At 41.2% G+C, this 13,539-nt stretch overlaps 1 protein-coding gene across 2 annotated transcripts in view; it reads left to right on the top strand.

Moving 5' to 3' along the window:
- KIF13B (kinesin family member 13B) overlaps positions 1–13,539 on the top strand; it is a 139,741-nt gene that overhangs the window by 86,540 nt on the left and 39,662 nt on the right. For both annotated transcript variants that reach the window (XM_045535586.1, XM_045535585.1), the window contains exons 20-29: positions 412–561; positions 875–1,003; positions 3,000–3,173; positions 4,239–4,396; positions 5,286–5,418; positions 9,407–9,553; positions 10,171–10,200; positions 11,642–11,741; positions 12,288–12,414; positions 13,125–13,180. In XM_045535586.1, coding sequence (XP_045391542.1) covers positions 412–561; positions 875–1,003; positions 3,000–3,173; positions 4,239–4,396; positions 5,286–5,418; positions 9,407–9,553; positions 10,171–10,200; positions 11,642–11,741; positions 12,288–12,414; positions 13,125–13,180 — 1,204 coding nt within the window. The remainder of the gene's footprint in view (positions 1–411; positions 562–874; positions 1,004–2,999; positions 3,174–4,238; positions 4,397–5,285; positions 5,419–9,406; positions 9,554–10,170; positions 10,201–11,641; positions 11,742–12,287; positions 12,415–13,124; positions 13,181–13,539) is intronic.

Raw genomic sequence — 13,539 nt, 5'->3', positions numbered from 1 at the left:
GAAAAATGAAGTACAGTTTAGTACACTCTCCTTCCTTTTCTAGTTAATATATGTTCTTTCTTTATTTCGTGGCAAGATTTCGAAGGAAAGGAGAGGAAGTGCTGAAAGTAATGCCCTGTTACCGGGCTTGTGCTGTCGGGTGCAGGTTGCTGAGTGCTGTTCCGCGTGGGAATGGGGAAGCCTGTACATGTGACTGATCAGTGCTGGACTTCAGCAAAAACTTTATTTTTTTAATAAAAAATCTAGAATTTTTTTCTGAAATTTTTCCTGTATTTTAGAAAAAAATTCTGAAGATTACAAGAGTTGGGATGATGAAAGTGAAGTTTAATGCCTTAGAGTGCATCAAAAAGCAGTAGGTCGAATGCATTTAAGCGGTTTTTCTACAGTCTTGTGTTCCGACTCTCCTAACAGGTAATACGGTCTTACTTCAAGCGTGCCGACCCGTTCTACGATGAGCAGGAAAACCACAGTCTCATTGGGGTGGCCAACGTCTTCCTCGAGTCCCTTTTCTACGATGTCAAGTTACAGTATGCCGTCCCTATTGTCAACCAGAAAGGAGAGGTTGGTCTCTTCCTGCGTCATTTCCTGCAGAGGACAGTTCCAGAAACAGTAGGGCGGTGACGGTAGATTGTTGTTGCCGTTTTCTATCAGTGACGACAGATGACATGTATGTGTATTATTGATACCTTGTGTTTCCACAGGGCTTTGTGGTGGTTACTCCAGGTACTTACTGGGGAGAGTAAATGCTAGAAACTGGGCTTCTAGGTCCTCCTATGCCATTAACCTCACGACTTGACTCTGAAACAGCAGAGAGGTCATCTCCAGGGAGCACGAACCAGGTCTGGACCAGTTTCTGCCTTCCCCGTTGCTGCAGGTGGCGGGTCGGCTGCACGTGGAGGTGATGCGCATCAGTGGTGACGTCGGGGAGAGGCTGGCAGGGGGCGAGGAGGCCGCGGAGGTCTCCTTTGAGAAGGAGGCCCAGGAGAACAAACTGGTCTGCATGGTGAGTCCCGGCTGCGTTTTAGAAGTCGTCAAAGTGGGGTGATGTTGAGGATTGTCTGGAACAGCTGCAAATTGAAGTCTGTGGTATTCTGACACCTTGTGGTGATTTTAGCTTTTGTATGCAAAAAATTAAAAACTCCAGACAACCTATGTTCTATGTTCTAGGCACTCCTCATTCCTGGCGGTCTCATCCCTGAGTTGTTGCCTGTAGAGGAGAGTTCAGTATCTTAAATCTTGTCTCTTATTAATTTAACATTAAAATTGAGATTAATTTCTACTGAAAAAAATGGCTTTCAGATGGGATTCAGTACGAATGTTGTATGTTTTGACATGTTGAATGTCTGCTCGGCACCTGGTATGGCTCTCGTTCATGTCATTTCATTGGTGTGGTCAGTCTCACTCCAGTGTAGTAAGGTAGCTATTAGGATTCCCATTTTGCCTAGGAGAAATCTAAGCCTAAGAAGACGAATTTAAGGAATTTGTGCCAGCACACGAGCTAATAAGTGGCAGGGATTTTTATTTAGATCTAACTGCAAAATCTTGTGATCTTCCCAAATACCACATTACCTCACCTTAAGTAATATAACAAACATCTTAAAACACTTAATGAAAAAAATGGTGGCTTTATAAATTTCATAAAAAATTAATCGCAGAATGCTGATTGCTCAGTTTGGTTTGGAGGAATTAAATGTGTCAGCCAATCTATCTTTCGTGGCCTGTCAGGGAATTGCTGTCGAGATGTTGCAAACTCTTGTTGACATCACAGGAAAAAATGAATTATAATGGGAGTTCTCATTCATTGCTCAACCGTTACGTGCCTGGTATGGAAGAAAATAAAGCCACCTGCTTTGCGTGACTTCCTGTGTCTTTCTTAATGCTTCCTGAAATGTTAAGGTTGTATTTGTAGTTGGTGAAATGCTGCATGACCTTATGTCATATGTTCAAATTTATTTTCATTAAATATATTTACTGGATGTGGATTGAACCATGCAACATGCAGAAAGTGACCAGGGAAAGAATGTGATTTATGGTTAATGCTCAGTCGTGTGAAAATTGGTTTAATCAGTTATTAAATCAGAATTTAGTTTAACTTAATTAACTTTCGGATTTAGTTTTCTTTGTAGTTGGAGGAATTTTAGGATATCACAACTTATCACAGTAATTCCAAATTAAAAATCAACCCAATGCTGTCTACCAAAAGAAATATTAGGAATATTTGGCTCCTTTAAAATCTATTAGAAGCATTTCTTTTTGGAACATTTGGGTCTGATTAGACACATATTTCTAATTGTAGTTCGTATCACAAAACTCTGAACTCCTCTAGTCCGGATACTCCTGTCCCCACTGAATGTGCACAGGGAAGGCATTCAGCAGTGTTGGTGCAGAGGATGGTAAACATCAACTGTCTTCAGTTTTCTTTGTTCTCTCCTCCAGATCTTCCAATTACATGTTCCTGATGCTTTTAAAGTTCTCCCCAAAAATGCTGCAGTACAGAACCTTGTTCTCTTTATACTTAAGAACCTCGTTGTTCTTTATACTTTTAAATATGAAATGTTTTGCCCTTTCCTGAATATTTGTTGTCTCTTGGCACATGCACTCATTTTGTTCTTCACTGATTGTACTTAACAGTCTTCTCTTGTTACGACATATCCATGGTTAGACAAATTCCTATCATTGGATGGTGTTAATGTTTGAGAACTTTTTCTTTTGAATTGACGATGATTATTATGTTATTTAAATGCTCTTCATCAGTCTTTAAATGCTTTAAAACATCCGCCTGTATAGTCAAGGTCATTGTCACCCCGGGTCAGGCCTCTCACTGCATATAACCGTTGTATCACCATTTCACAGATGGCAGAAATACAGTGTCCGAGTGAACAGGATTTGGCCAATGTAAACGTAGTTAGTGACAGTCAGGGCTGGAACCCATAACTGACTCAAAGTGCTTCTTGGAACCTTCAGATTTCAGAACAAACCGAACCTTCTTTTTCCTTCAGGTTAAAATCCTCCAGGCCACCGGGTTGCCACAGCATCTGTCCCACTTTGTGTTCTGCAAGTACAGCTTCTGGGATGAGCAGGAGCCTCTGATCGTGGCGCCTGAAGTGGACACCTCCTCCTCCTCCCCCGTCAGCAAGGAGCCTCACTGCATGGTCGTCTTTGATCATTGCAACGTGAGTTGGTTTTCCAGACTAGGTCAACGCCTAAATTGCTCATGTAGACACAAGACAGAAAAATAAACCATATTCCTTTGAGTGATTGTGCCAATATATATCTCGGAGTTTCTTAGAGTAGGGATTGAGTCACAAACTAAGGTGTGCATGCACCTAACTCCTCCTCGATGAAAAGTTAGCTTTTGTGTGAAAAACAAATACAATTTGTCTATGTATCTGTGCATACTCTTCTCCAAAAGAAATCTGTTTTGTATGAGATGACTGGAGAAATTTTCTTTCAGCTGTAAAACCAGTTCAGAGAGGTCAGTTTGCCCACGGCTAGTGACCAGCAGAATCTGGACTGTCCTGTTTCAGAATCTTTTTTGCTCCTGCACCACACTTGAGCCATCTCATGTTTTTCAAGAGAGATGCCTCTTTCAAGTCTGTTTAAATCAAAGAAATACCTGCAGTGCATTAAAGAGAGAGGGAGAGAGGAGAAGACACCAACAGAGACAGGAGATTCCATGATTTTCTTTAATAAATGGTTTTAGAGCTAAATCCTCGTCGTGGAATGCTATCTTATAAAGATGGACAGGTTGGGAGAAGTTTTAAAAATTAAGTCTTTTTTTTGCATTAATGATCATTATTGCCTTTCTCTCCTATTATTAGAGACAGTTAACTTCCTAAAAAGCAAGAAAAATCTTTTTTAAACCCACTGCTACCTTATTGCATGTGATAACTTTTCTACCAAGACAGTATGGATCATTGCTGTATACTTAATATAATTATGCTTTTAAACATAACTCCCAAAATATTGCTAACAAAATAGAATACAATACTGGTCTCACATACTAGACTTTCAAGGTGAAGAGTTTTAAAAGTTCAGAAGTACAATTATTTTTAAAGTCAAAAACCTTAGGCCATCTGAGCCCTCATTATGGGTGTGAGATGACTGCTCTATAACTAAAACATTCTGTTTTCTGTTTCTCTTCCCCAGGATATAATTAAGTATGTGGTGTCTGGTATAGATCATCACAGGATTACCAGAAAGTACTTGCTGTTATGTAATTAGCTGTTGTGTTTCAGGAGTTCTCTGTTAACATCACTGAAGACTTCATCGAGCATCTCTCAGAAGGAGCGTTGGCGATTGAAGTATACGGACATAAAATGAACGACCCTCGGAGAAACCCGGCCCTGTGGGACTTGGGAATCATCCAGGCAAAAACACGGAGTCTTCGGGACAGGTGAATTCTAGGTGTTCATCTGATCCCATTTATAATTTTTAAAAATTGCCACTAATTTCCTGAGTGTTGTCAGCGTTCCGGGGATGGCTGGTGGTGTCTCCCTGGCATTGATCACACAGTTACACTCCCGTAGGGCAGGGGACTGTGTGGGATAAGAGAGGGAGATTGAATGTGTAACTATCTAAGAAGAAACAGCGAAATGAATTTCGGAGAGTGGTCACTTACCATTATGAATTGCCTCTGATCCGCTGTGGCGAGGGTGGGTCAGGATCTACTCTGGGGTTCACGTTACTTTGTCTTCCGCTCGCAGTTCTGTGTGAGATGGAGAGAGGTGGGCTTGTTTGTTGACTTAGTAGGAAGAGTTAAAAGGAAATGATGGAAATCGCGTGTGTACTTTTCATCTACTTAGAGATGAGAACCAGAATTTATTTTTACTTTTTCTGCACTGAGAGAGTTTTAGCAAGTTCTAAATTAGAAAGTGGGACTTTTTTTTCCCTGATTTTCTCATTGACCTGAGAAAAGATACCTGGCGAGTCGCTGATGCGTGTGTGACACTACCTTTATCTGTGCCTGACAAGACAGTCCCTGCACTTGCTTCTGCGCCTCTGATTAAATGTCCCAGTTTTTGAATAATCACTTGGAAATAGATTTGTCATTATCTTTTTAATAAAATAAAGGAGCCATTTCTAGTTCCGATGCTTAGTTTAACTTTGCTGTTCATTATATTTGCCAGTATGTACTTTGATGTTACATGTTGGAGTACAGGTCACTCCACTGAGTTACTCTGTCTGGAGGTCATTTTCGTTGTTAATTCTCAGGCATAGCGTCCTAAGCTGACTGTATTGAAATTGAAATGTGTGATTTTCCAAGAACTTCAACTATTTCCTAGGTGGAGTGAAGTCACCAGGAAATTGGAATTCTGGGTTCAAATCCTGGAACAGAATGAGAACGGTGAATACTGCCCTGTAGAAGTGATTGCTGCAAAGGACGTGCCAACAGGAGGAATCTTCCAGCTCCGGCAGGTAACACGACTGTGAACATTCATATTAGGTTCTCTGGTGCCAGAAAGCTTACTGGCTTCTTTTTAGCAGCAAAACTGATTATGAAATCTAGACTGGCCAAGTCCATTTCTTATGTTAAAATTGTCTCTTACTTCATGTGTATTTTCTTTCGTTGTCACAAGTACTGCTATTTATAATATTTTAAAATCAGTTTCTGTTAGGGCTAGGTAAGAAACAGATAAGGTGTAAAGGAAAACTTAGAGTTGACTTGTAGGACATAAAACAAACATATCAAGTAGCATTAGAACATCTGTGAAGACGAGGAGAAGCCATGTGACATGGCAAAGAGAATAAGCAACAGTCTAACGGGCTCGGGCTCAACTGTGGCTCTCCTGTGTCCTACCTGTAGATCCGAGAGCAAGTTCAATGGCCTCTCCCCGTCACCTGTCACATGGAGATGATGGTAACACCAGCTTCATAGGATTAGTGTGAGGATGAAGAGAGATGTGTATTTAGAGCTTAGTGCTTGAGCCATGGGAGGTATTAAACTGCAGCTGGTAGATAATGAACACATGCTAGGATCCGTGCTGCAGAGAAATAAGTAGGCACAGTCCCTGAACTAACCCAGGCACATTATGACCTGTCAGAGTCTGCCATGCTGACAATGGGGGGGGGGGTGTTAATTTGTACATAGGAATTGATATATTCTTTTTGCTATACTTTATATTACTCCAGTGTTTAGTAGACTCTTGTATCCTATAAGAATTCCTATACTTTTAAAACAATAGGAAAATATTAGAGTAGCTCTAAAATGAATGTAGAAAGCATTCAAAGCAAAATATGAAAAAAGATGAAAGGAAAGAGAACGTTTGCTTAAATATTTACATTTGTGAATGTTTTAGGAGCAGGATGATAAATGCTTGTTCTCTAACCCCAGCAAATGAACTTTAGCAAATGCATTTACGTATAGGCAAGGAACTAAAAGCAATAGGAGATTAGTTTAAATTAAAGCATGTGATATGTACATAAAATAGAATTCTTAAGGGTGTGAAGAACATCTTTTTCTGGGCATGTGTTAAAAAGTATATATATCTTCTTGGATGCCGTAGAAATTCATCTACTAGAAGGCAAGACCAGATAATTTTCTATGGTTTAGTGTAAACTGGATATTTGAGTATTTATCATACTTCTGACACCTGTTACTAAAAATGTTCAAAGAAAATATTGGGTTTATCAGGAAAGGGTTTTTTGAAGGGTATGCATCTTCACTTGGATGCCAGAAAAATCATGCAAGGTCTGGAAAGGTTTTTCCTCTATAAATGACAATACACAGAGGCTGAAATTTAGGTCCATTTGGGTAGAAAATCACGTGTAGGAAGACGAGGTTGCAGACGCTGTAACAGCTCGTTCACATGGCCTTTGAATGCCAGGCTCATTGGAGTGTAATACGTTTGAAAATTGGGATGTATTGTTCTTGAACAGGAAAGCAACAGAGGACTGTTTAGGTTTAGCTATATGAAAATTGCTGTTTGTGTAGGAACAAATGGGGTCAAATATCAGCAGTTACTGGAAGTTAAGTCTGATAGTTGAAGTATATACTTTTCAAAGCTTTTCTATGGAGCAGTAAGCCAGATGGGTCCTTTTTCTCCTTATCTTCCCTCTCCTGATCATGAACCTTCCTTAAAGTACGTCATACTTCACCCTTCACTTTTAGACACACGTTCACAATAGGTCCTTTCATGCCTGAGGCAAAATTAACAAAAGGTAGCTAACCGAAATGACAAAACTATTTTAGACTATTAATGTTTTCTGAGGGACTTTTCCCACAAAACATCTTATGCATAGTCCTTGAGAAATATTAAATCAGAAGACATCTGTATCCCATCCATTCAAATGTAGCTTGATAGGGTCAGTGATTGCCTAAGTTGATTTTCTTGATTATGCAAAGCTCGTGGGAACTAAAATCTGATGGAGGAGGGGAAGAGAAATTGACTTGAAATTGAATATTCAAATTCCATTTTTCAAATGCTATTTTACATTCCTAAAGTTTATAAGCCAGCTTTGAAGTCAGTAATTTGGGAATACTGGGAATTCTCTTTTAAAATATTACTTCATTGTATATGTACCAAGTCACATAGTATTTATTCTGAAAACATGTTTAAGAAGGAATAGCTTCTTTCTGATCAGTTCTTCATTTTCCAGTTTGGTTTAAAATTATTTTTATTTTGGGATTAGGGCAGTGATTCCAATAATCTTTCTTCTAACTCTGATTGCTTATTTTTTAAAGGAGATCATACTGTATAATTGACTTTGGTAATTTTCTCTTTAATATGTCATGTTTTTCTACAGCAGTATTTTAACTATATAGTGTTTCATTATACATATCACAGTTTAAAGTTATCAATATACTTTTTTATTTTTTTTTGAGACAGGGTCTCACTCTGTCACCTGGGCTAGAGTGCAGTGGTATCATCATAGCTCACAGCAACCTCAAACTCCTAGGCTGAAGTGATCCTCCTGCCTCAGCCTCCCGAGTAGCTGGGACTGTCAGGGTGGCAGTCTGCTCTCTGTTCTTGGTGTGCTCTTAGCCAAAGAATGAACAGACACACCAGTGTCAGGTCCAACCTTTTGGCAGACTATTATCTTAGTTCTTTGGCCTCGTACTTGGAAAAAAAAATCACAAGCAGGGCCAGCACAACAGAGTGACCACAAGCAGGAAGCAGTTTCACACAAGTAGCTTTTTATTATAAAACAAGACGGGTCTGTCTCCATGAGCAGACTGACTTACTGACTCTCTGGGAATTCTCGAGTTATTTCCTTTTATTGGCCTGTTCTGGGGGAAGGGCTTTCGGGAGGTGTGGGATGTTACCAGATGATTAACAGGTGTTCTCGAGGTCGTATCTGTGAGCTCCTTCTCTGAAAGCCCTACGTGGGGGCGGCAGGGGAATGAACTACAATGTAGATTTAAGCTAATACATAATAATTAGCCTTGGGTTACTCTAGGTCACTTTCCAAATCCTATTATGCCCAGACTGGAGAATTCCCAGATGGCTAAAGCAGCCCCCCCCCCCCCCCCAGGTGTAGCAGTTGCTTGGGATAGGATTAAAGGCGGGAAAACACCAGAATGGAGTGCCCGCCCTTCTTCTTCCCAGGTGGGGCAATTGCTCAAAGCAGGGCACCCTTGGCCCTAGAAGAGCTGGAGATCCTAGCTATTTAACTGACAGGACTACAGGTGTGTGCTACCATGGCCGTCTAATTTTGTGTTTTTTTGTGACCAGGTCTCACTCTTGCTCAGGATGGTCTCAAACTCCTGGCCTGAAGAGATCCTCCCGCTTCAGCCTCCAAAAGTGCTAGGATTATAGGCGTGAGCCACCAAGCCTGGCCTAAAGTTATTAATTTTCATTTAATTTTTTATCTAATTTTTTATTCTTAACAGTGCTTTAAGATTCTTTATATATATGCATGATTGGAACAGATCCCTAGAATTTGAATTGCTGGGTCAAAGGACACTTTTGTTTTAAGTCCCATTGCCCTGCAGAAAGCTTGCACCAATTTAAATCCCCACCTACAGTGTATGAAATTGCTTATTTCATAAACATAGAGCAGTATTGTAAATTGCCCTTTTAAAAGATTATTATTGGTTTAGGAAGTGAAAATAAAGGTGTATCATGCTTATTGTAATTTGTATTTGTTTAATTATCAGTAGGTAGAACTTCATTGGCCAGCTATTTGGCTTTCCTTTGTTAGAATGTTTTCTTTTAGTGCTGCTTTTTATTGAAAAATATGAAAACCATACATTTATTCTGTTTTTCAGCTTGGGTAAAGGGAAAATAATTTTTTCTGATTAGTTTAATTTGCGTTTTAGTCCTTAACATTACAAGATACCGTGAGATGGTGTCTCCAAAGTTAAATGTTTTCCTCAACATCAGCCTGTAGGGGGCTCTCTAAACCAATTTTTTTGGAAATCAAGAAACTGAATTTAAGACTCTTAAAATTGTGTGTGATCCAGGGGCAGTCCCGGCGGGTTCAAGTGGAAGTGAAGTCCGTGCAGGAATCCGGGACGTTACCACTGATGGAAGAATGTATATTGTCTGTTGGCATCGGATGCATCAAAGTTCGACCGCTCAGGTCCCCCAGAACCCACGAGACCTTCCATGTAAGTTTCTGTGCCTGTTACCTTCTTGTTGAAAGACAGAACCGGACCAGAGAGTCTTTTGAAACCTAAGTGAAAACTGCCTCCTGTGATCAGTTCTTTCAGTATATCTGTTTTCCTTTTTTTTTTTTTTTTTTTAATGTATTGCATTTTTTTTTGGAATCACTGCACCAGACCATGAATGATTTTTTGCCCTGGTGTGCACGGCAAGCTGAGGGTTAAAACGTCTCAGCCTCCACAGACCCCACAGTGCCTAACGGTGATTAACCTCAACACACCCCACCCTTCTGCAGAAACCCCCTACTGGCTTGTAAAAACTGTCTGCCAGCAGGTGTTTGATTTTCCCTGGTGAGTGGGACTATAAACCCAGCGGGGAAAACATTGTACCGGTGGCCGAAAAGGTCAAATGAGTGTTCTTCACTTTGCTATGAGAAACTCAAGGTTTTACTTTAACTTCCTGACAACTGTAAAACTCAGGGTGAGGATAGGTGCAAGGCGAAATGGTATGTTAATTAAATTAGAAAATATAAACTGTGGGGAAAGATTCAGGTGGTTTAGCATAGCCTGACTTTTGGATAAATAATTATTTTGGTTCTACATAATATCTTTTTTTCTTTTAGGAGGAAGAGGAGGACATGGACAGCTACCAGGTAATTTCGCACCTGTTAAGCTCATCAAACAAGCTTGGTTCAAGTACATAATTACACATTCCTGGATCTTGCCATACTGTCACTTAATAATTAATTCATATTCATTCAAATACTGCCTTTTTAAAAAAAGTAAAACAGAATAGGGAGCAATGAGTATTGTTTCCTAAACCAGGAAGTAAGATGTGTCACGAGTAGGAAATCATCTGTGACTCTTTGGAACTCGGAGCCCCCTCCGGATTTCCTGAAGGACCATTCCTCCGGGTTCTCTTCCCTGGACTTTTCCTCTCCTCGGGGGGAGTCACCCGCCCACCGCCCCTGTCCCAGTGGTCTCATTCCCAGCTTCAGTCAAGCCCGGGGAATTTTGCAGACTTGAAGGCAAACATTCTTTCCCCACTTCCTGGAATCATACAGGGTTTGCGATTTAAAATTTTTTTTCCCCTTTTCTTTTTCTAACCTCCTGCAAGGTTTTGTTTATGTCTGTGAAGTTTCATCTTGTTAGTCATCGCTTAGGACTGTCAGGGCTCTTTGGAGCCTGATTATGTCATCCTGTGTAGTCACTCTCCTGGTTTTGCATCATTCTAATTTGATAGAAACGTCTGCCTTCCTATGAGTCTCGCTGATAAAAACAGTGCATCAGCTGGGGCGCAGGGCAGAGTCCCGTGGCCCCACCACAGAGACCTCTTCTAAGCTGATGTTAATCACTGTTCTTTGGACATGATATTTGAGTCCTCTGTGGTTTCACTCGAGTAGATGTGTTGCACGTTTCCCCATCTTGTCCACAAGAATGTCAGAGGCTATTTGGGTAAGTGCCCTGGTGAAGTCCAGACACGGCATCTGCAGCATTCCGCGGACCTACCCCATCTCCTAACCTCGTTAGGAAAGGAAATGAGGGGGCAGCGGCGTGCATGCAGGTGTTGGCTGGCAGAGCTGTTAGTCTGTTGATGACAACCCTACCCCCTCTCCCCCACCACTTGTCCCCAAAATGCACAAAACCAAGGGAGAGGAGAGAAGCATTTCCATGTTATCCTCAAGAGCCTAGCGAGACATGTAGAAAGCAATAGCTGTGAAATTTGAGGCGTTCTTCTGATTGCTCTAAGGTATATATCAATTTGAAGACTAGTGAGAACTATTTGTGATTTCTTTCCAGCAAACAGACCTTGTAGAAGATTTTTGTTTCAAGTACTTGCAGTTCTACCCCTGAGCCATTAGAAATACCGCTGGTTCTGGATACCAGGGATGCCCTTTCAGAAACAGTCTCACTCTAGAAAATAATGCTTTGGACTCTGAGAGTGGCTATCTCGAATTGGGGGTGGAGTTAACTGGGGGTGGCAATGAAACAATTATTGCAGAATGCTTTACATTCTCACAGCTTATGGAGCACCAGTTCCAGATACGTTATCTTGACGTTGTATGGAATGTGATTCCCCTTATTTTCTTCCAGGATCGAGATTTAGAGAGACTTCGTAGAAAATGGCTAAATGCGTTAACGAAACGTCAGGAGTACCTGGATCAACAGCTACAAAAGCTTGTCAGTAAACATGGTAGGGAATACAATTCGAGTATTTCCCTCTCCCCCAAATCAGTGCATAATTAATTAATCCCCATTTGTGTAGCCACATAAGTTAGAGCCAGGTGAGCACATCAGAAATGGGGACAAGAGCACATGAGTGTTACTCCTTGTTTGCGTCATGTCTTTTCAAGGGAACATTAATCCTGTTGTAATAATGTCTTGGTGTAGACACCTCTGATCTCCCCACCCAACAACAAAGAAAGAGAAAATACAGTGCACAAAACAAACACTGTCCCTCAAAAATAACTTGAAGGAAGGTGTCACTATTTCTTGTTCAAAGTGTTCAAGTTGTCTGACGCTGGACCAAGTCACTCCTGTGCTGTCCCACTGTGGGTCTCCCATGAACTGAGGTGGCCCCTCTGCAAGAGCCCACCTGACCCCTCTAGCTTTGAGCTAGTTTTTTGTTGCTGTGAGCACTCATCAACCAATAACTGAAATACAGGCACACCTAGTCTGTACTCAGGACAAACATATAATCAGCAAGTGAGCTTGCTCAGCCTAATTCCTAATGTTCTAGATAAAACAGAGGATGATGCTGACCGCGAAGCACAACTTCTAGAGATGCGGCTGACCCTGACTGAGGAAAGGAACGCGGTGATGGTCCCCTCTGCTGGCAGCGGGATTCCGGGGGCCCCAGCAGAATGGTATGAACCCTCCAGGGTGACTTTGGGAGCTCTGGATGCTCACTAAGCCACCTGCTCTCAGGGTGAATCTTGCATGTGCCGCAATTATTGGAAGATTTGTAGTGGCATGTGGGGAAAAGTTGTTTGAACTAAAGAAACTGTTAAATTACTTTCACGAGTAGAATAACTATAGCCTACAACTGTTTTATTAAATAATATTGTTATTGGCCAAAGTCATTAAGATTTCTGAGAACCTAAATCAATATTTAGTACCACTGCACTTAGCATTGAAAAAATAGTTAATATGTTAATTACTTGGGTCATTCCCTTAAAAGACCATTCGGTCATAAGAAAATTGCATCTCCACGCATTTTTGGTTTTGGTGCTGGCTTAAACTGTAATGTCAGCAAATGTCCTGTGCCACTGTGTAGAAATTGAAAGTAGTAAATTAAGCCATAGGGAGCCCTTAAGTGTATCATTTTATAAGAAAGGAGGTTTAAACAAGGGAACTTCACTGTAAACAGGCAGGTGTGTCTTGTGAGACTGAGTCTAGAGTCAGAGCATGTGACGCAGCAGCTACAGCTACCGTGGCATCTCCGACGTTGGAACCAATGGCCAAGGTCATTACCGTCCTGTAATGGCTCTGAGCGCTTGTCAAGGCTGCGTCTTAAGGTGCATGTGACTGAGAAGCTGTGCGTGACTTGAGACCCCATTTGCTCTTCCTGTTATAGGACGCCAGTGCCCGGGATGGAAACCCACATTCCTGTTGTATTCCTTGACTTAAATGGTAAGTGAGGAGGTGTGTTCTGAAGACGGACCTCTGACAAGTTAGTGCCCACGTGACACTTAGATTCAAACCAAGTATGTCACCAGGCAGTTGTGTCTGCCTAAGATTAGAGTCAATCTTACGTGTGCCCACGTACTCTGGTCCTTGACGGAGACTGAACTGTTTAAGAGTCGTATTTTTGTAACAGTAAAGGGAATGCTGCTTCGTCATGCACGACCCACGGTGCTGTGGGAGCTCTGTTCTCCCAACAGGTCAGGATGGTAGTAATGTTTCCTGCACTTAAAGTATTTGCTTTAATTCCTGGGGAAAGCTGTCCCTCTGGAAAGGACTAATAACTAGCGATACTTATGTGGCATGTT

This window comes from Lemur catta, chromosome 22 (genome assembly GCF_020740605.2).
Source record: "Lemur catta isolate mLemCat1 chromosome 22, mLemCat1.pri, whole genome shotgun sequence".
NCBI lineage: Eukaryota > Metazoa > Chordata > Mammalia > Primates > Lemuridae > Lemur > Lemur catta.
The sequence above is the reverse complement of the archived record's forward strand: the minus strand, read 5'-3'. Positions and strand labels throughout refer to the sequence as shown.